This window comes from Crotalus tigris, unplaced genomic scaffold (assembly GCF_016545835.1).
Source record: "Crotalus tigris isolate CLP2741 ecotype Arizona unplaced genomic scaffold, ASM1654583v1 scf7180000019147.1630427, whole genome shotgun sequence".
Classification (NCBI taxonomy): Eukaryota; Metazoa; Chordata; class Lepidosauria; order Squamata; family Viperidae; genus Crotalus; species Crotalus tigris.
In genome coordinates, this window is record NW_024097401.1 from 261,298 (window position 1) to 284,333 (window position 23,036).

General features: G+C 45.6%; 1 protein-coding gene across 1 annotated transcript in view; it reads left to right on the forward strand.

Annotated features, from left to right (window-relative positions):
* ARID5B (AT-rich interaction domain 5B) overlaps positions 1-23,036 on the forward strand; it is a 165,511-nt gene that overhangs the window by 103,039 nt on the left and 39,436 nt on the right. The window contains exon 5 of the mRNA XM_039360041.1: positions 19,819-19,934. Within this exon, the coding sequence (XP_039215975.1) occupies positions 19,819-19,934 (116 nt within the window). The remainder of the gene's footprint in view (positions 1-19,818; positions 19,935-23,036) is intronic.

Consider the following 23,036-nt stretch of genomic DNA (forward strand, 5'->3'; position numbering starts at 1 on the left):
CCCAACCATTTCCGTGAGATCCCTGAGGGTGCAGACTGTAGTGATCCCCCCTTTTGTGTATTCAGCATCTGGGACAAGGCAATATCTTTGCCTGTATAGGAGCTGTGCACTTCTGGTGTTTGGGCTGAAGTACCAGTAAGCTATTAATTTCAGCAGAATGTTCAGCAGAAGAGTCTCAGACTGAGAAATGTTCTTATTTTGTTATTTGGGCTGAGTTAAACTAGAAAATATTACTTGATTACAGCGTTTTAAATTCATTTGGCTAAAAAACATTGACTAATACAGTGGTGGCAAACCTATGGCACGTGTGCCACAGGTGGCACGCAGAGCCCTTCTCTATGGGCACGCGTGCCGTCGCCCCAGTCCTAGGCCTTCAGCTGGGTTTTATAAAACCTTTTCGCTTTAGGCCTCTGCTGCCGCCTGCAAAAAAAAAAAAAAAAGGTTCACTCAATCAATTTCAACTTCTTGTGGAAAAAAAAATCTCACAAAGTTGGAATTGATTGATTGAACTTTTTAGTCCCACCCAGTCTGCCATTACCACTGCAGCCACACCCACCCAATGGGCCGCCCCCACCCAATGAGCCACGCCCACCCGGCACCCGACGATACATAAGTGGGTTTTGGGTTGCAGTTTGGGCACTCGGTCTCTAAAAGGTTCGCCATCACTGGACTAATACAAGCTCAAAAATCAAGGTGCACCACAGGAGCTTTAAGCAGGCCTTTCAGATTGCCTCCCCAGCTCATGGTTGATTTACCTGGATTTTTTTTTTTTTGTATAATAGTCTTAATGAGCGCATTAATTGAAATACAATAGCAGCCAAAAAAAAAAAGAGGTGGCAGATGAACATCTTTTAACTTAGAAGCAGAAATGGCCAAGGAGCAGAGTCATGAGTATCAGTCAGGTGGATGGCTTAAGAGCCTACTGGGGTTTGTGGTTCAACCGTATGGAGATAACCATATTTGTCCTACTCTTATAAGATCCTCAACATTGAGCCTAGGGTACCCTGGTCTGGTGCCATCAGCCCGTGATCTGGGGAGCTTCTGATGCAAGAGCAGAATAACAGAAGAACAGAGTTGGAATGGATCTTGGAGGTCTTCTAGTCCAACCCCCCTACTCAAGCAGGAGACCCTATGCCATTTCAGAAAATGGTTGTCCAGTCTCTTCTAACACTTTCAGTGCTAGAGCACCCACAACTTCTGGACGCATGTCGTTCCATTGTTCTCACGGTCGGGAAGTTTCTCCTCAATTCTAGGTTGCTTCTCTCCTTGATTAGTTTCCATCCGTTGCTTCTTGTCCTGCCTTCAGGTGCTTTGGAGGATAGCTTGACTGCCTCTTCTTTGGGGCAGCCCTGAGATACTAGAACACTGCTATCATGTCCCCCCCTCATCCTTCTCTTCTTTAAACTAGACATACCCAATTTCAGCAACCGTTCCTTATATGTTTTAGCCTCCAGTCCCCTAATCATCTTTGTTGCTCTTTCTCTGTACTCTTTCTAGAGTCTCAGCATCTTTTTTACATCGTGGTGACCAAAACTGGATGCAGTATTCCAAGTGTGGCCTTACCAAGGCATTGTAAAGTGGTATTAATACTTCACATGATCTTGATTCTATCCCTCTGTTCATGCAGCCCAGCACTGTGTTGGCTTTTTTGGCAGCTGCAGCACATGGCTGGCTGATATCTAAGTGATTGTCCACTAGGACTCCGAGGTCCCTCTCACAGTTACATAAACAAGAATTCTTGCTGATTCCATTATGGGGAGACAGACGTTCTAAACGGGTTGAAAGACTAAGTCACAAGTGTCACTTGTGTAGCCTCACGATACAAACTAATACAAGGCAACCGCATGTCGAGCAAAACGACACACAGGATAATGAAGAGCAGAAGATTAAGAAGACGTAACATTCTTTAAATGAGTCATTGCAAGAGATGAGGCTACCGATAATTTTGGGATTGATGTCTGAATAATTGGTGACTCATTTCACCCTTCGACACAAACACACTGCACACCAACTTGGAGAGAGGGCGATAAAGAACATGCCCAATTTTAGATATGACAGTAGCCTCCACTTTGAAGAATCTCTCTCTCTCTCTCCCTCTCTCTCTGCTTTTTTCAAAAAGTGCTTAGACAATTAATGTCTTATGCATGTATTCAACAATAGTTGCCTAGCAACCATCCAGTTGCTGGCTGCAGAGCCAAAGCAGCTGAGATGACTGAACCACAGATGTCAGCTGTATCGGCAGGTGAGTCGAGCGGGCTTCACAAGATGGTTCCTGCAGGAGACAGGAAGGTCCGCCCCCCCAGGAGCTTTTGGATCAAGACCCTCCTCACTTGCAAGAAGAACTGGCTCTGCCTTTTAGGGCCCAGCCCCCAGCCCCGCCCAGCCCAGTGAATTCATGCTTTTCAGATTTTATTGGGAAGCCCTGTGATGCGGCACCTGCCGTCACATACGGTAGATTATTACCTTTCCAGAGAAGAGAAGCGGGAAGCGTCACTTCCCCTCTGGATGGGCAGGTCGCCCCCAGCACAAAGTTTGAACTCAGCCGTTGCTATGTCCTTCCACTGATGGTTACTGGCCAAGATTAAGCGAGCAAAAGAGTGCAGATTCAACCATTGCTTTAAAATATATTATAGTTTTATTCTTTTGCTGCCTATGAAAATCACATCTCTAATATTCACTTTTATGGGAGGGAGGGAGGGAGGGAGGGAGGGAGGGAGGGAGGGAGGGAGGGAGGGAGGGAGTGTGGATATTTTGTGGTGATCCCAGATCTTCTCTCTCCCTCCCTCCCTCTCCCTCCTTCTCTCTCTCTCTCTCTCTCTTCCCCTCTCCCCGCTCCCTCCCTCCCTCCCCTCCCTCCTCCTCCTCCTCTTCTCTTCTTCTTCTTCTTCTTCCCTCTCTCTCTCTCCTCTCTCTCTCCCTCATCTCTCTGCTCTCCCTCCCTCCCTCTCTCCCTCCCTTTCCTCTGCTCTCCTCCTCCTCCTCCTCCTCCTCCTCCTCCTCCTCCTTCTTCTTCTTCTTCTCTTCTTCTTCTTTCTTCTTCTTCTTCTTCTTCTGCTTCTTCTTCTTCTTCTTCTTCTTCTTCTTCTTCTTCTTCTTCTTCTTCTCTCTCTCTCTCTCCCTCTCTCCCTCTCTCTCTCTCTCTCCACCCTGGCCATCCACCCGCCCATTCACACATAAGACAGCTCCCTGCAGGACCAAGAAAAGCCTCTCTACCTTCCACTGTGGATGGACCACACCCCTCAATGTCATTCAGATGGCCTCATCCAGCTGTTATACTTGACCCAATTCAGCTTTAGTGCCTCACTACCTAACCCTCCAAGGAGCAGCTACTGTTGAAACCATGTTTTAAGACTTGCCACTGCGTAGGGTCAATCACTGTGCAGGCCACCATTTCCCAGCTTGGCAACTTTAAGGGGCCTGAAATTCAACTCTCAGAAATTGGGGGACATGGGTGTAGACTAGGGGTCCTCAAACCTGGCCCTTTTATGACTTGTGGACCTGCAGAATTCCTCAGACAGGCACGCTGGCTGAGGAATTCTGGGAGGTGAAGTCCACAAGTCATAAAAGGGCCAAGTTTGAAGACCCCTGGTGTAGAGTAGACCATGGCATGTTATCATGGCTGCTCCAGCAGATTCTATTGGAGAAAGCAGCAGACGGCTTCTGGCTTGGAGCTTCAGCTTAGTCAGTTTCCTGCAGTCAGACGTTGGGACGTTCAATCCAAAAGTCACTCTGGGGCACTAAATTCTTGCCATCCTTTTGTCGTCCCATCCTCATGTGATAAAGCGGGAGAAAAAGCAGCTCCCCACTCTGCCGATTCTTCCCATTCTGGACCCACCTTCCCGTACCTGGGATAATGTCCACTGACGGTCTGAGCATGCTCATTGCGATTAAGGGTTGGGACTTCAAAGAGGCATAACCCACATTTGGATCAAACACAGTTGAGATAATCAGCATTCCTTCTCCTAAATATCACTAACGCTTTAAATATTTGAGAAATGTGAAAAGCAATTTATTATAAATCTGTCCCGTCCCACTGGTTTTGTCTTGTCTCTCTCTCCGGCATTATATCCAGCCTTCCGGTTGCACCGTGCAATTGGCTAGAATTAAAATCATGTTTCTGAAATGTAATCCATTCTTTGGTGCGTTCACAAAGGTTTGCAACAAAGTCAATTATTTAACTATTGCAAGCATGCAGCCCCCTTCCCATCTAATTCCAGGGCTAAAGATGACATTCCAGAAATAGTTGCAGGACCTTAGCAGAACAGCAATACAAAGAAATTGAAATATTTTTTAAAAAAAACAAAAAGCATTCTTTAAAAAAAAAATAACAGCCTACAAGAAGTCTTTCTAAAAGCAAGTGTCTTTTACCAGCAGAGAAGTGAGCTCATCCTCCTTGAAAACTGAGCCCCAAATATGAGGGGGGAAAAAAGCTATTTTAAAAATGAATTTTGAGGCCGTCTATAATGAAGTCAACAGCAGGACTCAGTGAGGGTGAGAAGGCGGCAGGCATGATTAATGATCATGAATAGGCTATTTTAAGAAAAATGTTCTCTTTAAGAAAAGATATTCTCACGTACCCTAGGATGTTTATTTTATTTTTTTGTTCACAGATTCATTAAGCTACATTTTTTAATTTCCATACAGTGCCTTTTGCTGAGAAGATAATCAAATGAAAATGTCTTCCGCAACCCCTTTATTTGCACGACCGCATAAAGATTGTGAAACAGTTTATTATTATAAAATTAGTGTGGCAAAGCACGGGACGAGCTGGGATTGCAGCCAAATTAAACAGAAAATGAGTCGCAGCAGAAGATTTCCAGCTCATGGCACTGAGAATTAGTCCTAGGATGGGAGAATTGTCTGCTGCTTTGTCAGTTCCATTGTTGTTTCCATTGTGGGTGCAGTGGCAGCGCAGCTACAACACAGGAACGTATTTAACTCAGGTTTTATCAACAAAGCCCGTCTGCAGGGAGGCCCCAAAGAGCTCAGAAAGATGAAATCTAGCTCTGAACCCTGAATGCTTCTCAGGGAGGGAGGGACCCGGGCAGTTAAAAAAAAAATGACATTTTAAATCATTACCTATAAAAGCACTCTATGCCTGTTTTCATGGCAGAGTATTATTTTGCAATTAGGATAAAAGCATTATTTATAAAAGTTCTAAAATGCTAGATGGCAGTAGCTTTAAAGTTGCAGGTCAATCCCTTTTATAAAAGCACTGTATCGATTGGCAGAGAGGGATAAATCGCTCCCTGATATTTTTTTTACTTCCTACTTTATAGGACAGGGATGGAAATGACGGCATTATAAGCAAGCACGTTCTGGAGATGTTAGCTCAGAATTCAGATGGTTTCTTAGAAGTGGTGAATGCTCCAACACTGGAGGTTTTTAAGAAGAGACTGCACAGCCATTTGTCTGAAATAATAATAATAATAATAATAATAATAATAATAATAATAATAATAATAATAATAATAAAGTTGGAAGGAACCTTGGAGGTCATCTAATCCAACCCCCTGCTCAGGCAGGAAACCCTATACCATTTCGGACCAATGGCTGTCCAGTCTCTTCTTAAAAACTTGCAGTGTTGGAGCATTCACCGCTTCTGGAGGCAGGTTGTTCCATTGGTTAATTGTTCTCACTGTCAGGAAGTTTCTCCTTAGTTCTAGGTTGCTTCTCCCCTTGGTTAGTTTCCATCCGTTGCTTCTTGTCCTGCCTTCAGGCGCCTTGGAAAATAGCTTCACTCCCTCTTCTTTGTGGCATAGTATAGAGTTTCCTGCCTGAGCAGGGGGTTGGACTAGATGACCTCCAAGGTCCCTTCCCACTTCCAATTATTATTATTACTACTACTATTATTATTATTATTATTATCATCATCATCATCATTACTACTGCTGCTGCTACTAAATGCAGCTCTGGTTTTGCTCACTTACTCAGGAAGTACTGGGGCTTTCAGAAGGATGTAGATAGGGGCTGAAAATGTATCACCTGCCTTTTTTGGACATGCTTACCTTGCTCACAAAATGTTTACCATCTACTAAGAGGACTAGGTGCCTAACAACAGGGTAGCACCGGCAAACAAGCCTTAGGAAATCGCTTTCTTAAAACAAATGTGGAATGGAGATAAGCGAGAAACTTCCCTTAAGGTAAAAATAGGACAGGTCAGGAATGGACTAAGAGGAGATCTGCAGGCTTAATACGTATGGTTAGACATTTGCAGTCAGACAAATTGTGGACAGAAGGTATCTTGTGTACTGTATGCAGGGTAGGAACTCCAGTGTGGCCTTCTTGTTGCCATCCTACCCTTTTATATACTCTCCCGCCAATTGGCTTCATCCTTCCTAATGCCAGAGCTGGCCCTGAGCTGCCATCCCTGGGATGGATCTGAGTCAGTTCTGGGTCAATCACAGGTTATGCTCATAGAAGCAATCCACATCAAACCTCCATTCATTTTCCTGATACGTGTGAACAGCCTCTGCGGCATAAGGATCACCAAAACCAGGAGTGAGCAACCTCGGCTCTTTCATGACTCCTGGACTTCAACTCCCAGAATTCTTCAGCCAGCATGGCTCAGCTTGGAAACCTCTCCCTTTCCCCTCAGCATGGCTGGCTCAGGAATTCTGGGAGTTGAAGTCCACGAGTCATACAAGAGCCAGGGTTGCCTACCTCTGGCCTAGGCCTAGGCCACTTTCTGACTCATGGACCAACTCCCAGAATTCCTGAGCCAGCCATGCTGAGGGGAAAGGGAGAGGTTTCCATGCTGAGCCATGCTGGCTGAGGAATTCTGGGAGTTGAAGTCCATGAGTCATGAAGGGGCCAAAGCTTCCCTCATGCTGGCTCAGGAAGTCTGGGAGTTGAAGTCCACGAGTCATAAAAGAGCCAAGGTGGCCTACCCCTGACCTAAACTAAGAGAACTCCATTTTCCGATTAGAGTTCCGGGCATTGCAAACCTACTCCAATAAATGGCACAGATGACCTTTACGTTCTCTTCATTAAGAAGATGGATATTGAAATGATACGGGTATAAATATAGGTAGAATAATTAGCTGGGGCAATTGGTTCAAAGAAGAAAAGCAAACCTGGCACGGAAAACAAATTACACAACTGCGGGATAGAAAGAGAGCAGGCAAACATGGGTTTCCTTTTAAGCAAGTCATATTTCAGGGGTGCTGATAATGCCACAGGAAGAAGTGACTTGTTACTTGTGCCACGAAAGCTGTACTTTAAAATAAAGTGGTGTGTGATGTCATCATCCTCCTCCCTGTGGTGTTAACAGACCATTTGGGGGGGGGGGCAAAGGGCAAACAAGACCAGCCAGCTTCAAATCAGTCTGGCCAAAAGAAATGATTGGCATGTTTATTGAGGTGGGAATGGAAAACACTTTTGGGATGCTCTTCCTTAAATGTGCCTTTACTAGTTCATTGAATGTCAGGTTATTTGCATTTCGTGGATGGGTCTAGGCCAGGGGTAGGCCACCTTGGCTCTTTTATGACTCGTGGACTTCAACTCCCAGAATTCCTGAGCCAGCCATGCTGAGGGGAAAGGGAGAGGTTTCCAAGCTGAGCCATGCTGGCTCAGGAATTCTGGGAGTTGAAGTCCATGAGTCATAAAAGAGCCAAGGTTGCCTACCCCTGGTCTAGGCTCAGATAAAATCTTCCAGTCACTCCTTAATAAAGTTGTTTTGAAGAATTAATTTGATAATTAAAATAAATGCATGTTTTCAGATTACTGAAATGCTTTCAGAAATGTACATGAGAAGCGGGGGAAGGTAGAAGAACTATGCACCGCCAGGGGTGGAATTGGTCTTTGTGCATGCTATTCAGTTTCAGAGACAAATTAGCTGCTTTTTCCGAAACAAAAACTCTATTTCTTGCCCATATTAGGGAATTTTACAGATCCCAATTCTCTCTTGAACCGCATAATCCTGTGTCTGTGGCCATCCAGAACTGCTTTGGCTTAAAAATGGACTTTCTGCAAGAAGTAAATGCAGCAATTTCTCTTGAAAAGTTTGAACTGTGACCTATAAATGTCATAATAAGCACCCTTTATGTATTTTAAAATAAATAAATAAAAAGAAGCCAAGGTTGAAATGATACAAGGGACGTTAAAGGACCGTCCATGTCCCTGGGGTATCTTTGCTTAAATAAGCTTTATTGTTGTTAGTTGCGAAGTCGTGTCCGACCCATTGCGACCCCACGGACAACGTTCTTCCAGGCCTTCCTGTCCTCTGCCATCTTCTGGAGCCCATTTAAGCTCATGCCTACTGCTTCAGTGACTCCATCCAGCCACCTCATTCTCTGTCGTCCCCTTCTTCTATTGCCCTCCATCTTTCCCAGAATCAGGCTCTTCTCCAGTGAGTCCTTCCTTCTCATTAGGTGGCCAAAGTACTTGAGTTTCAACTTCAGGATCTGGCCTTCTAAAGAGCAGTCGGGGTTGATCTCCTCTAGGACCGACCAGTTTGATTGTCTTGCAGGAGTCTTCTCCAGCACCATAGTTCAAAAGCCTCAATTTTTTGGCGCTCAGCCTTTCTTATGGTGCAACTTTCACAGCCATACATTGCAACTGGGAAAACCATGGCCTTGATTATATGTACTTTTGTTGGCAGGGTGATGTCTCTGCTTTTTAGTATGCTGTCTACATTTGCCATAGCTTTCCTAGCATCCTTAAAATTAGCCTGCCACTCTTTCCTTCCTGGGTGAGTCGTTAAGCACTTCTGCTTTGGGGTGCTGGGGAACAAGGAGACCTCTGGAGGGACCAGGTTCACCATGCCTGTCCTTGCCCATGGCCCCCTTTGGATCCAGTATCTTGTGAAAAGATCTAACCAGCTCTTTGTGCTTGAAAATTTCCTGTTTCAATTGACCAGGGGTTCTGGCAGGAACCTGGTGAGGGGGGTCTTGGTGACCAGCTGACCATGGCACCAGATCTCTGTGGAGCACATGGATGGCTTCATCTTGCTTATGACCAGAGTTTGACTCAGCTCACCAAGTGCTCCATCGTATTTTGTGCCCGGGGGAGGCCGACAGAGGCGGTTTTTTCCTACCCCAGAGCCATCTTGGTCAGATGAGGCCTCCTGTGTGTGCTTCCTTCGCCTGTCGATTGAGATGGGATTATGAGGACCTTTTGAGTTCCTTTCTTCTGTTTTGTTTTACAGGAACGGGTACTTATTTTTTTTTAATTCATTCTTTTTATTCCGACAGCAATAATAAAAATGGGGCAGACAAGGGTGACTCCTCAACAGAACGTTTGCGTTCAAGAATGTTAGGTGTCACTGGAGAATCCACCTTCAGGAGAGGATGGCAGAGCTTCTCCTCTGCTGTTAAGTTCAGACAAGGAGTTGTCCTTCTCTAATAACCAACCCACAAATCCAGCATGTCAAAGAAACATGAGTTCAGCAAAGACTCACTACGTTTCTGTGCACAAGGAGGAATTTTATCTCTTACAGTGGATAATAATAATAATAATCATCATCATCCACATCTGCCTATCCCAGGTCCTGGATAAGGACTCGATAGGTAGACAAAATGCCAAATCCAGTCTGAACATCTGGCTGACTGCGCGATGATCCTCAATAATAATAGTAATAAAGTTGGAAGGGACCTTGGAGGTCATCAAGTCCAACCCCCTGCTCGGGCAGGAAACCCTATACCATTTCAGACAAATGGCTGTCCAGTCTCTTCTTAAAAACTTCCAGTGTTGGAGCATTCACCGCTTCTGGAGGCAGGTTGTTCCACTGGTTAATTGTTCTCAACTGTCAGGAAGTTTCTCCTTAGTTCTAGGCTGCTTCTCTCCTTGGTTAGTTTCCATCCGTTGCTTCTTGTCCTGCCTTCAGACGCCTTGGAGAATAGCTTGACTCCCTCTTCTTTGGGGCAGCCCCTGAGATATTGGAACGCTGCTATCCTGTCCCCCCTCGTCCTTCTCTTCATTAAACTAGACATACCCAATTCCAGCAACCGTTCCTCATATGTTTTAGCCTCCAGACCTCTAATCATCTTTGTTGCTCTTCTCTGCACTCTCTCAACATCTTTTTTACACGTGCAACTGTTTGCCCAGATTTCAAAATTCACCAGCTGAGGAAAGCTTTATTAGGAGAACATATGGAAATATATGTTTGGGGTAAAGAAGCGAGCCGCCCTTGTGAAAGGCTTCAACCCCGAGAGTGCCTTTTCCGACCCGTTTCTTAAGAATGAACGGCTGGAGGGGAACATTTCCCGTGTATGTAGTAGTTCCTCTCCCTGGGCCGCTAGAGGGCGACCGAGAGGTTTGCGTGGAAGAACAAATCTGGCTGGTTTAATAACAATTCTGAAGTGTTTCAAACACGGTAAAAGATTGATGTTGCTTTTGCCTGCTGTACATTTTAATATACATGTGACACGCAGCTCTTCGCTGACAGAGAACGATCGCCCAACGGGAGGAGAAATAGCGAAAAGTGGGGAGAGGAAAGCTGCATTTGCCCATATAAGGGCGGGATGGGGTTGTTGTTGTTTTGTTTTTTCCTTTTCTTGGCTTCTTTCTAGGTTAGATAATAATCAACTGACAATCGGTCATGAGGCAATAACACCGCGAGATGCTGCAATGGGAAGTCGGATGCGGTGCAGCGGCGGCAGCTGTGCCAACACAGAGCAATCGTTACAGTAGATCAAGGGGAGAAATAATGGGGAAAACAAGCAAAGCCTGTAATGGCATGTTGGCTTAATCTCTCCGACTCCGTGCAAATCAGTATTGATCCTCTCCCTCTCTCTCTCTCTCTTTCTCTCTCTCTCTCTCTCCCACCCCCAGGAATATTACATAACTCTCGCCCTTTCTGAAATATGGCTGGTATGCAAGGAGCCATTTTATTGCTTGGAGATGTATTTATGTTTTTTTCATGCTGGAACTGCTGACTCGGCGAGACAGGTTTTTTTTTTTTTTTTTTAGGAAGGCTGGCATCTTGAATTAGAGGAAATCTGTTGTGCCTTTTTCTCTAAAGTTTCCCTGCACGGACTCGTGTGAAGGCTCTTAATTAAGTGGGCATACTTACAAATACAGTCGCAATACAGAAAAGACAAAAAAGAAGCAGGGATGAAATTAGAGCATTACACAATTAGATAAAATCCTTCCAGGAACAGAAGATCAAAGGATTAAAAAAAAGATATATCGATATTTATTAGAACAAGATTTGTTAGACGAACAGGTAAAAGAAACAGTGTTAATCTGGAGTAAAAATTTTGGTCATAGTATTGACCTAGATAATTGGCAATCCTTATGGTACAGAAACAGGAGGTTAACACTAGCCACCTCCTACAAAGAAAATGTATACGAGATGTTTTATAGATGGCGCCTTCCCCCTACAAGACTAGCAAAAATAGATTAAAAAAACCTCACCGATGTGCTGGAAGTGTAGAAGGCTTCCAGGGACTTACTATCACATGTGGTGGGAATGTGATAGTAAGGTGCAAAAAGGACTTCTGGGCTTGCTACCTCCTGCCTCGTGGCCTGTCCTAGTGCCGCTTTGGCCCACAACAGTCCCTTTGAGCTTTGCTTCTCAACAGGACCTTTTCTGAGTTTGCTCTGCCCTTGGGAGAATTTTTGCAGAGTTTGGAATGACCTCCCTGGATTCACAGCCAGCTGGATGCGTCATCCTAGGGCAGGGGATAGGCCACCTTGACTCTTTTATGACTGGTGGACTTCAACTCCCAGAATTCCTGAGCCAGCATGGCTCAGCTTGAAAACTTCTCCCTGTCCCCTCAGCGAGGCTGGCTCAGGAATTCTGGGAATTGAAGTCCACGAGTCATAAAAGAGCAAAGGGTGCCTACGTCTGGGCTAGGCCTAGGTCGCTTTATGACTCGTGGACTTCAACTCCCAGAAATCCTGAGCCGGCATGGCTCAGCTTGGAAACCTCTCCCTTTCCCCTCAGCGTGGCTGGCTCAGGAATTCTGGGAGCTGAAGTCCACGCGTCATAAAAGAGCCAAGGTTGCCTATCCCTGGTGTAGACCAATCCTCTCCAGGTGGGTCAGACTACAGTCCCCATCAACCCCCCACTGTCTGAATACAATGCGATGTCTATTCCTGCCTATTGGTGTATTTCTACATGGCTGTTTTCAGACAAGTCTATTGTAGCTACTTTCCGTTGCTTTCCTCAAAATGTTTTCTCTCCCTCCCCCCTCCATATACACACCATCTACTCCACAGCCCTGAGATTTCCTAATAAGCAAAGTCTGAGGCGGAGTGAAAAGACACCCCCCTCATTAACCACAGAAGCACCCTAGGGATCTTGGGCCTGTTGGTTCCACCTAATGCCAGGGGTAGGCCACCTTGGCTCTTTTGTGACTGGTGGACTTCAACTCCCAGAATTTCTGAGCCAGCCATGCTGAGGGGAAAGGGAGAGTTTCCAAGCTGAGCCACACTGGCTCAGGAATTCTGGGAGTTGAAGTCCACGAGCATGGCTCAGCTTGGAAACTTCTCCCTGTCCCCTCAGCATGGCTGGCTCAGGAATTCTGGGAGTTGAAGGCCATGAGTCATAAAAGAGCCAAAGTTGCCTACCCTGTTCTGATGTGTTGATCAAAGGTCAATTTTACTTGTCCAGAGAGATTAATAAATACAGGCCATGTATTCCTGTGACAATTCCACGGAAGTCCAGCTCTTTCTCTCCCCCCCCCCCTCTTTGCAGGACCCTCTTCCCATTATTTCCCCACGGAGTCTCATAGATCTTGGTCTCTGAACCATCCACCTAACTTTTATCCATATTGATGTGAATGAGGTGATTCATAACCGTGGTTCCTTATCACGACAAATGGTAGCTAAATGGAAACACGTATGATGGTCTGCCTTTTCTTTTATCCAAAGTTAGTCGGCCTAATTTTTATCCATATTGATGTGAATGAGGTGATTCATAACCGTGGTTCCTTATCACCACAAATGGTAGCTAAATGGAAACACGTATGATGGTCTGCCTTTTCACAAGAGAGTTTAACTTTAGGCACCTAAGTAGGGAGCAGGCTTTGATCAGGCTGCTTTCATGGACATTTCTTTTGTGGGTGAGTGTACAAGAGGGCTGTGATGAGTGGATGTTTTTAAAAAATTCAGAAATGGACACATTCAGTACATTTCACACAGTAAATTCTCCTGTAGACAAAAACATGACTTTACATGGAGCATTGAGATCCTATGTTGATGACTCAGCATTGGTCTATAATTCAGGGGTAGGCCACCTTGGCTCTTTTATGACTCGTGGACTTCAACTCCCAGAATTCCTGAGCCAGCATGGCTCAGCATGGAAACCTCTCCCTTTCCCCTCAGCGTGGCTGGCTCAGGAATTCTGGGAGTTGAAGTCCTCGAATCATAAAAGAGCCAAGGTTGCCTACCTCTGGCCTAGGCCTAGGCCGCTTTATGACTCATGGACTTCAACTCCCAGAATTCCTGAGCCAGCATGGCTCAGCATGGAAACCTCTCCCTTTCCCCTCAGTGTGGCTGGCTTAGGAATTCTGGGAGTTGAAGTCCACAAGTCATAAAAGAGCCAAGGTGGCCTACTAGAATTGAGTGAGTGTGCTTGTTATTAGTAAAGACAGGCTCTGAAATGAGGGGGCTTGTATGGCACCCTCAGGACACATCTACCTAGGAACACTTTGGTTCATTTGTGTGCAATTATGTGCAGCATTAAGGGCTGTGTTGGAAATGGTGTGACCTCAGCAAAGACAGATGCTTTCTCTCCTTGCTATATAGTTGCTCCAGTTTGACTGGTAAAAGAAGAGAAAAAGTAGAGAGAACAGAACATACTGTAGGTTACAGTCTTTACAAGATGAAGAGAGGGGAAGGGATACCTATCTTCATTGATCCCAAAGAAGTTGAAGAATAGTAAAATTATTTACTATGTTGACATATATGAGAGCTCGGGTAATGAAGGGAAAAGTTTTGGACTGGCAGTGGGAGAAGCAGGTTGCAATCCTCTCTTAGGAAAGAAGCCAGCTGGGTGACTTTTAGTAGTTCCTCCCTGCTCACCCTACAAAAAAAAAAATCTAATAATAGTAATGACCCATATTGGATCACTATGATAGATTCTGATCCATCCCCTTCAGGGAAGAGTCTCTCTTTCTGCAGTGGATTGATCTGGCATGATGATGGTGGTGGTAGTGGTGACTGCAAAATAAAAAACAGAAAGCTTTGCAGGGCAGTGAAACAAAGAATCACCGACTTTCAGGTTTTGGGATCCCTTGTGATCCAGCTCCTGTCCCAGGGCATTCACTCTCCTTAACCCAAAGTTAAGTGGGATCCTTCAGAGGTCCCCACAGATGATGGTGATGGTGATGATGATGATAATGATGATGATAATGTTGGAAGGGACCTTGGAGGTCATTTAGTCCAACCCTATACCATTTCGGACAAATGGCTGTCCAGCCTCCTCTTAAAGACTTCCAGTGTTGGAGCATTCACCGCTTCTGGAGGCAGGTTGTTCCACTGGTTAATTGTTCTCACTATCAGGAAGTTTCTCCTTAGTTCTAGGTTACTTCTCTCCTTGATGAGTTTCCATCCATTGCTTCTTGTCCTGCCTTCAGGCACTTTGGAGAATAGCTTGACTCCCTCTTCTTAGTGGCAGCCCCTGAGATATTGGAAGACTGCTATCATGCCCCCCCTCATCCTTCTCTTCATTAAACTAGACATACCCAGTTCCAGCAACCATTCCTTATATATCTGGCAAGTCTTTTCTTTCTCTGATCAGATGCTATTATTTCTTAAAAGCTTTTTCCAGTTTGCTTTTTTTTGGGGGGGGGGAATAATCTGGCTGACCTGATATAAGCGATTAAAAAAAAACGAAATAACATTGGCGTATGTTAGCACAATATTCACCTGACATTTTTATGTTTTATTTTATCTATTTTATTTTATTATTATTCTTAGAAAAAGAGTTTAAGAAAACACAAAATATTCTTCATCCTGAATGCTCCCACTGCAAATATCTTTGGCAAGACGTGGGCCACTGTCAAATATTTTTGTGAAAGAGTTTCACTATGAATGCTATAAATAGATGAAACTATAAATGTTTTCTTATCAATGATTTATTTTTCTAGCCGAGGGAAGTGTTAGTCACTTAGAGGCAATAAGTGAACATGCGCAGCGGCTTAGGGAATGGAAATGCTGCTTTAATGTCAGCCTCCCTTTTGCTAGCCAGTGAAACTCCGCAGTCCTTGATGATTCATTTTTTAATTATACATCAGATATGGTGCAATTTAAAAATGGCATTATGTCATACCCGGAGTATGAAATTTCTAGAAAAATCATTTCTCTCCAAATTCCTCGAAAAGACATTGTGCGTTACTGCCGTTGGTACACAATACTTTTCTGCTTTTTAGGGAAGCGACATTTTCTTGCTGCTTAATTTGGGGGGGGGGTTGTTTGCTGAAATACAAACAATGAACCAAGGGAAGGATCTGGAAAATGTTTTCTTATCAGATCTACGAAAGTCAAATGCTTAAAGAAATCTGTGCAATGGGATAAAGAATTGCAGAGAAATCAAATCCTACAACAACATTTGACTGAATGAAAACTTAAGACGGACGTAAACGAAGAAACACAAAGTTGGTTTATGTGATCAAGGTTAAAATAAGACCTTTTTTTCAATGTTCTAACCATTCTTTCTGGACTTTTGCTCACACCAGGATTGATATTTTAGAGATTTGCTTATAGATAAGGAATGGGATATGACAGTGGTTGCGAACCTATGGCACAGGTGCCAGAGGCGGCACGCAGAGCCCTCTCTGTGGGCACGTGCACCGTCTCCCCAATCCTAAGCCTTCAGCTGGGTTTTATAAAACCTTTTCGCTTAAGGCGTCCGCTGCTATGTGCAAAAAAAAAAAAAAAAAGTTCAATCAATCAGTCAATTTCAACTTCTCCCGGAAAAAAAAAAAGATCTTGCAAAGTTGGAATTGATTGATTGAACTTTTTCGTCCCACCCAGTCTGGCGTTACTACCGCAACCATGCCCACCCAATGGGCCATACCCACCCAATGGGCCACACCCGCCCGGCACTCAACGATGCATAAGTGGGTTTTGGGTTGCATTTTGGGCACTCAGTCTCTAAAAGGTTCGCCGTCAACTGGGATATGAGATGAAGAGATATTTAACCTCACAGAGGGTAAAGAATTATTAACTTGGTTTATAATTGTTGGGAAGGTTGGAAATCAATTCTTTATTCTCATTTCTTTTTCTTCTTTCTTTCCATTCTCTTCTTTTTCTCTAAGTTTAGTTTGTTATTCGTTCTTACTGTTCTAATTAAAATCTTAGTCAAATTATGTGATTAAGAAAAAGAAAGCAAAGCAAGTTACTGAAGGGATGAAAAGTAAGAGGGGCGAGGCTGGTGTGTGTTTTCCCTCCAGGCCACACAGGCTCCGTTGCTCCATTTAAGTTTTTAAGTCTTTCCATAAAATTCCTTGCTGGGAACCAGCCCTACTTCATTACAGCCCCCTCAAAAGAAATGTCGTTCTGCTTCTGGGCCAGAAGGGAATCTAGACCTGCCATCTCAGCATCTTCCAGGGGTTTTGCTCCACGGTAGTGGTTCTCAACCTTTTTAATGCCGCGACCCCAACCGGTCATAATTCGAGAACTACCCAACCGGTCGTAAGTCAAGGACTACCCAACCGGTCGTAAGTTGAGGACTTTCCCTGCCCGGGAGCGCCGTGCATGCGTGGTGCCGCCCCCTGCACTGGCCGAGGCGTAGCTGGCAAGCAGCAGAGACGGCGCAGGGTGACCACCGGCTGGGCCACCAGCTGGCCCAGCCCAAGGGAGGTAAGGCACCCGCCGGGCCCCACTGACCCCATGAGGTCAGTGCAGCGGGCCCATCACAATGCAATCATGAGCTACAGTAGTGGCCAAAATTGTGGAAACCTTTTGGGAAAAGTGTATTTTTGAGGTTTGATGGCTAATAATACCACTTTTGGGGGGAGTAATACCATAAAATTATATACTGTATATCAGTGGAAAGATAATTTAATCAAGAATGTAATGCAAGATAGTTTGTTCAATTATCTGTACTGTATTCTATGAAAAGTTATAGCCAAATAACCAGAAAAAGGAAGCACAACTTGCTCAGGTTGATCTCAGGGAGCTTTCCTTCATCTGATGGTAGCCAATGAGCACGAGTGTTTAGAGAGCCAATCGGGTATCATCTTGTTTTGGCCATGAGCCAATCGGATCACAGTAGGATTCAGTGATTGATGTCCTGTATTGAAGCTGAGAGGAAGACATTGGTCAGTGTGTTATGTGATCGCTATCTAGTTGGTTGGGGGGGGGTTGTCTTCTTTCATTGAGCGAGCTGTAAACGTAATAAAATTGAAGTCATGGTGCAAAGAGTTGACTGGTCGCCCAGAAAGTGATGTAAAATAATGTTATGAAGTGAACAAGGCTACAGTTATAAAGAAATGGGAAGAAAAACGGGTGGAAACTTAACCAAAGGTGGTGTTTCTACTGTACACTTTTCCCAAAAGGTTTCCACAATTTTGGCCACAGCCTGGCCACTCATCCCTCCTTCGGCTGCCTTCATTGGACTTTCTGTGAGCAAGGGAGCAGCCAGCAGGGCAGTGGGGAGTGCCAAGCACAGCTCTTGAGGGGAGAAAACAGACAAGCAACAGAGGAGACTTCCTGAGAGGATTGTACGCAGTGGTGGGATTCAAATAGGCGAACAACTGGTTCTCTGCGTGGATGCCGCTTCCGGAAGTCCATTCTGGGCCCGGGCAACAACAAAAAATTAGCTACCGGTTCTGCCGAAGTGATGCGAACCGGCTGAATCCCACCACTGGTTGTCCGGTGCTCAGCTGCAGGGTCCAGCAGTCAAAAATAAATCAGGCAGATGTTTGCCATCTGGGATGGTAACTGTTCCTTCTCCTGCCTTCCTTGCTCGCTCGCTCCTGCTCTGCCTCTCTTGCGTGCTGGACCCGTCCGCTCAGACGACCACCTCAGATTTCTGGCTGATGACAGTTCCTGAAGTAGAGGCTGTGGGTATGTCTGGAGCAGTGGTTCTCAACCTTTTTAATGCCGTGACCGCCAACTGGTCGTAAGTCGAGGACTACTCAACCGGACGTAAGTCGAGGACTACTCAACTGGTGCAGCACTGTTTGCAGAATGGGACTTTTGGCGGGCTCAGCAGGGCAGAGACAGCCTGAACAATTCCTATTGGCTTTTGAAAGCCAATAGAATTAGACTCTATTCAAGAGAGTCTATTCTATTGGCTTTCGAAAGCCAATAGAATAAAAGGGAGTAGCACAGCTAAGGAAAAGGGGGGGGAAAATGGAGGACTGCGTTGTTTGGCGACCCCCGTGAAATGGTCGTTCGACCCCAAATGGGGTCCCGACCCACAGGTTGAGAACCACTGGTCTGGAGGAAACAGGTGGGGAAAAAGCTGGCAATGGCTGTCTTTCCACACTCCCAGGAAACATCGGGATCAAATTAGCACCGCCTTGCTTCAGAGAGCTAATTAAAATGTAGAACGTCCTAAAACCTCTTGTGTGACAAATGTGAGATTAGAAACAATTAAAAGGCACTCAGGAGGCTTGTGGTGTTTAGATTCCTGACATCGTTACAGTCATCCCTAGAAGTAATGAAAACAAGGGTTACTCTCACAGACTCGAGTTGTCAATCACCCATTAACGATGGTTTCTCGTGCAGAAGGTTGTTGAAATTTCGAGGCTGAATTTATAGAGCTCATTTTCCATACCAAACAACTCCTTTCCTTTCCCCGTTGTTTTTTTTTTTCTCATCATCATCATCAAGAAATGCTTGTTGGCAGAAAAGGGAGTGACCTATATGTATACGTGAGTTTTCAAAAGATGACTCAGAATGGTTTGATTTTCTGTCAGTCTGGAGTTTCTGGGCACGGTAAATAAAAGCCCTGCATTAAACACCAATTTGGCAAAAGGATGGTTTCATTTGAACAGTTGAGAATACAGGAATCCTTCAATGGCTGTTGTCCTCTCCCTGCTTTTCTGCCAGCAGGCCTGACCACCTCTGGTGTCCTGTCGTCAAAGGAAATGGCCAGAAAAGAAAGTTACAGGTCACCACCGAATGGCCAGTCTAGTGAAAAGGACTAGGAGTGACATGGTATCACTGTTCCAATATTTGAAGGGCTGCCACAAAAAAAAAGAGGGGATCAGCCTATATTCCAAAGCACCAGAGGGCAGGACAAGAAACAATGGACGGAAACCAATCAAGGAGAGAAGCAAACTAGAACTAAGGAGAAATTTCCTAACAGTGAGGATAATTGACCAGTGAAACAGCTTTTGCCTTCAGAAGTTGGGGTGCTCCATCACTGAAGGCTCTTAAGAAGAGACTGGACAGCCACTTGTCTGGAATGGTATGGGTCTCCTGCTTCTTGTGCAGGGGGCTGGACTAGAAGACCTCCAAGGTCCCTTCCAACTCTTGTGTTCTTAAGTGCAGGCCCACAAGGAGTAGCCACGCATCTGCCGCTTCCTCCTAGCTCTGCAAAAGGCACTTTGTGGTTATCTTTAGCTCTTTCAAATGTAAACAGCACTAGATGAGCCAGGAGCAAATGTAATATAGGTCATTTCTCGCTAACAACTCCATCCAAGCCCCATTGTGCCAAAATAACAGCAATGCAGACAGGCTTCGTTTGATGGCTGTGATGCTGTGAAGGCACTCCAAGTCACGGCGGGGCGGGAGGAGGGGGCGGGTGGGGGGGGGAATGGCCACAGGAACATGTGACCTAGAAACAGCCCAACTTTTGGAGAGTTCTTTCAGGGAAGAGCTGCCGCTGCTCTGCTCGCAGCAGCTCGTGGAGGAGATTAATGGGATTGCCCTCGTGTCAGTAATTGGGCTGAACTGTCGCCTGTTTGTTTTCAGCTCCCAACCTCAAAGGACGACCACGGAAGAAAAAGTCCGGCCACCCGCAGAGAAGAGATTCGTTCAGCGGCAATAAAGATCCCCAGAATAATTGTGAAGGCAAAACTGTGGCCAAGGTAAGGAACTTTGTCGCCTTCCCCAAATTTCTTTTGCTCTTCTTTTCCAGGGCAGCCTTTCGGGAGGGGGGGGGAGGACAGGGGTCAGGGGAAGGAGCTGGGGCTGCTCCCCTCAAAGGGCACCCCTGAAGAATCAATCCTATGACGCAGGTTCTGGGGAGCAGAAACGGTCCCTTCTCCTTTGGATAACTTTCACAGCTTCTTTCGGAGGAGCCGTTGCAGCCAGTGGCTTTATCTGAAATCAGAGCTAAGCGGGTCCGACTGCTGAGTCGATGGGGCGAGATTCCAGGAGGTCCCATTATGGAAGTTAGAGGGGGAGGGGGACAAAGGGACCAGATGAAGGTGATGGGCAGGCTCCTACCCACCATTGCAAGGGTGGACTTGCCCAGGATTGAAGGATAGTTGGAATTGGGGAGGGCGGAGGAGTAATGGTGAACCAAAGGTGAGTCTGGTTCACTCCTTGGGCTAGTTGCAAGAGCAGTCACTGGAGACTAAAAACGAGACTGTGGCCAGAGAAGCACCATTCTAATTCAGTAAAACCCGTGGAAGGTCACCCCTGTTCCCGCTGCAGGGCGGCAGCATCCTCAGCCCACGAGTTTGGGTCTTTTCCATGTAAAACTGCTTCTGGGACAGACCCCTTCCCTCTCAGAAGACGGCTGTTTGTGCCCAATCATCGGCAACGAGAGGTTTCGGTCGGTGAGGTAAACTTAATTCACTTGGACCTTGGCTACTTTCAGAAGTTCCGAGCTGAAGTTTCAAGAAATGGCAGCGCCCCCTGAAGATTCTTCCCATGTTTTTCAGTAGGCCGGATTGTTTAAATCGTTCGGGAATCTTTAACGCCACAAATTAGATTGTTCTGATGGGGAGAGCAAAGGCCTCCCAAAGACGAGAGGCTTTTTCCACCCCTGCTTTGCGCTTTTTCATCTCCCGGCCATTGAAAAATGGGAAATGGCGAGTTCTCCGCAATAGGAAGTAGGAAACTCGGTCAAACTGCTTCTTGCAGTTCCCCCCAAAAAAGCCTCCTTTTCTGAGCCAAGCCTCTGTACTTGCAGGTGGAGGTCTTTTGAGAGAAGAATTCCCATTTGATTTTTTTTTTTTTTTAGCTGAATCGAGGCTCCAAGAAGTCAGGTAGTCCTCAACTTACAACAGTTGAATTTAGTGACCATTTGAAGTTACAACAGCGCTGAAAAAAGTAGGACCATTTTTCAGACTTGTGACCATTGCAGCATCCCCATGGTCAACGTGATTTACATTCAGATACTTGACTACTGACTCACATTTACAACGGTCGCAGTGTCCCAGGGTCATGGAATCCCTTTGTGCAATCTTCTGACAAGCAAAATCAACGGGAAAACCAGATCCACCTAACAACCGTGGTACTAATTTAACTGCATTAACAAATGTGGCAAGAAAAGTCACAAAACGGGGCAAGACTCGCTTCACAAATTTCTCACTTAAAAACATAAATTTCGGGTTCAGTTGTGGTCGTACGTTGAGAGGACTACCTGTATTACGTTTTTTGTGTGGTTTAAATTATTATGTCTGTCTGCTTCCTATTTCATGGATGCTAGCAATAGTTTTCACTCTTAACGTTAAACCACATAAGACTTATTAATTTTGAATTCACAGTTTAGTTGTGTGGCCTGTTATGTGCACAAGGGCTGTTAGTTTGTAAACAAGGTTGACAGGCATCCTGATGGTTCAGAGATACTGGTGAAAATGTGATGGTTGAGGTCTGAACTCCACAAAAATTATGGGACCTCCTCCAGCTGGCCAGAAGCTGCTCTTCCTTTGTGGCCCACTTTGCATAGATCGCGGTCTGCCTAGTCATGTATTGGTAGTAAACAGTGAGTCACCCTATAGGACAGACATGTCAAACACAAGGCCTGGGGGCCAGATGTGGCCCGCGAAGTGGTTTCATGTGACCCACGAAGCCATTCTGGAAACAGTGAGGGAACGGCCCCCGCTGCCTTGGCCCTGGCCCAGGCCAGCCGGGAGCCAATGTACAATTTTGTGGTGGCCATCTATGCTGAAATGCATTCAGTCTTAGCTCCACAAGGCCGTCAAGAAACAACGAGGAACCAGCCGCTGCCATGTTGGCCCCGCCCCGAGTGCATACTGGGGAGGTGTCTCCTTTTGTGAGGAATGAAGAAATGGACCATGCCTTGGCGCTTGCCCCGGTCCCACCCCCTTCTTCCAGAGACTCTCAGATCTGTCCCACTCCTGCCCAGGCCCACACAGGCACCCTTGACGCGAATGATGTAGAGCTGGCCATGCCCACCCAGTAGGCCACACCCACTCTGGCCATACCCACCCGGCCCCGTGAGGGCAACCGCAATGCTGATGCGGCCCTCAATGAAATTGAGTTTGACACCCCTGCTATAGAATTATATGCCCTTTGCAGGTTAGTAGCATGTCAGCGGATGAATTGGAAACAATTGGAGAACTGTAACTGTTTCATGCAGTCTTTTGTCTGCTTTTGCACATCCTTTCTCCTCTTTTGAGCCTGTCTGCAAAGGCTGTGTGCAAGACTGGAAATAAATACTGGTCAGGATGAAGAGTTGCTTTCTCGCTCCATCTCAGGTGGCTTCAGACATTTTTTTCAGAAGCCAATTAATAACTTTTGCTCGGAGATTTATTTTGGAGGGCTTCGGGCAAAACATGAAAATATACTTTTCCCAACCTGGTCAATGACGTAGTGGACCAGTTCAAACAAAATGAATAAACGATTTAGGCAATTCATTCACCTGCCTTATTTAGGAAGATTTCTGTTTGAAGGGATCATATGTATCCCATTCTAGATCAGTAATTTGGTCATAAAGGGGGTCCACAGCTAGAGGAAACAGCTTATCTGGATTCTTTTCTATCTGTCCAAGGTACAGCACCAAGTCTACATGTGGCTGCCTTTGGTGGGACCAAGGTGGGGGTGGGCAAGCCCCCAGTGTCACTGACTTTGAACAGCCCCCACTGTCCTATCCCTCTGGATCGTCTCCCAGGGTTGAGACCAAAGATGCTGTTTTTGCAGTTGTTCTTCTTCTACAGCAGGGGTAGTCAACCTTGGCTCTTTTATGACTTGTGGACTTCAACTCCCAGAATTCCTGA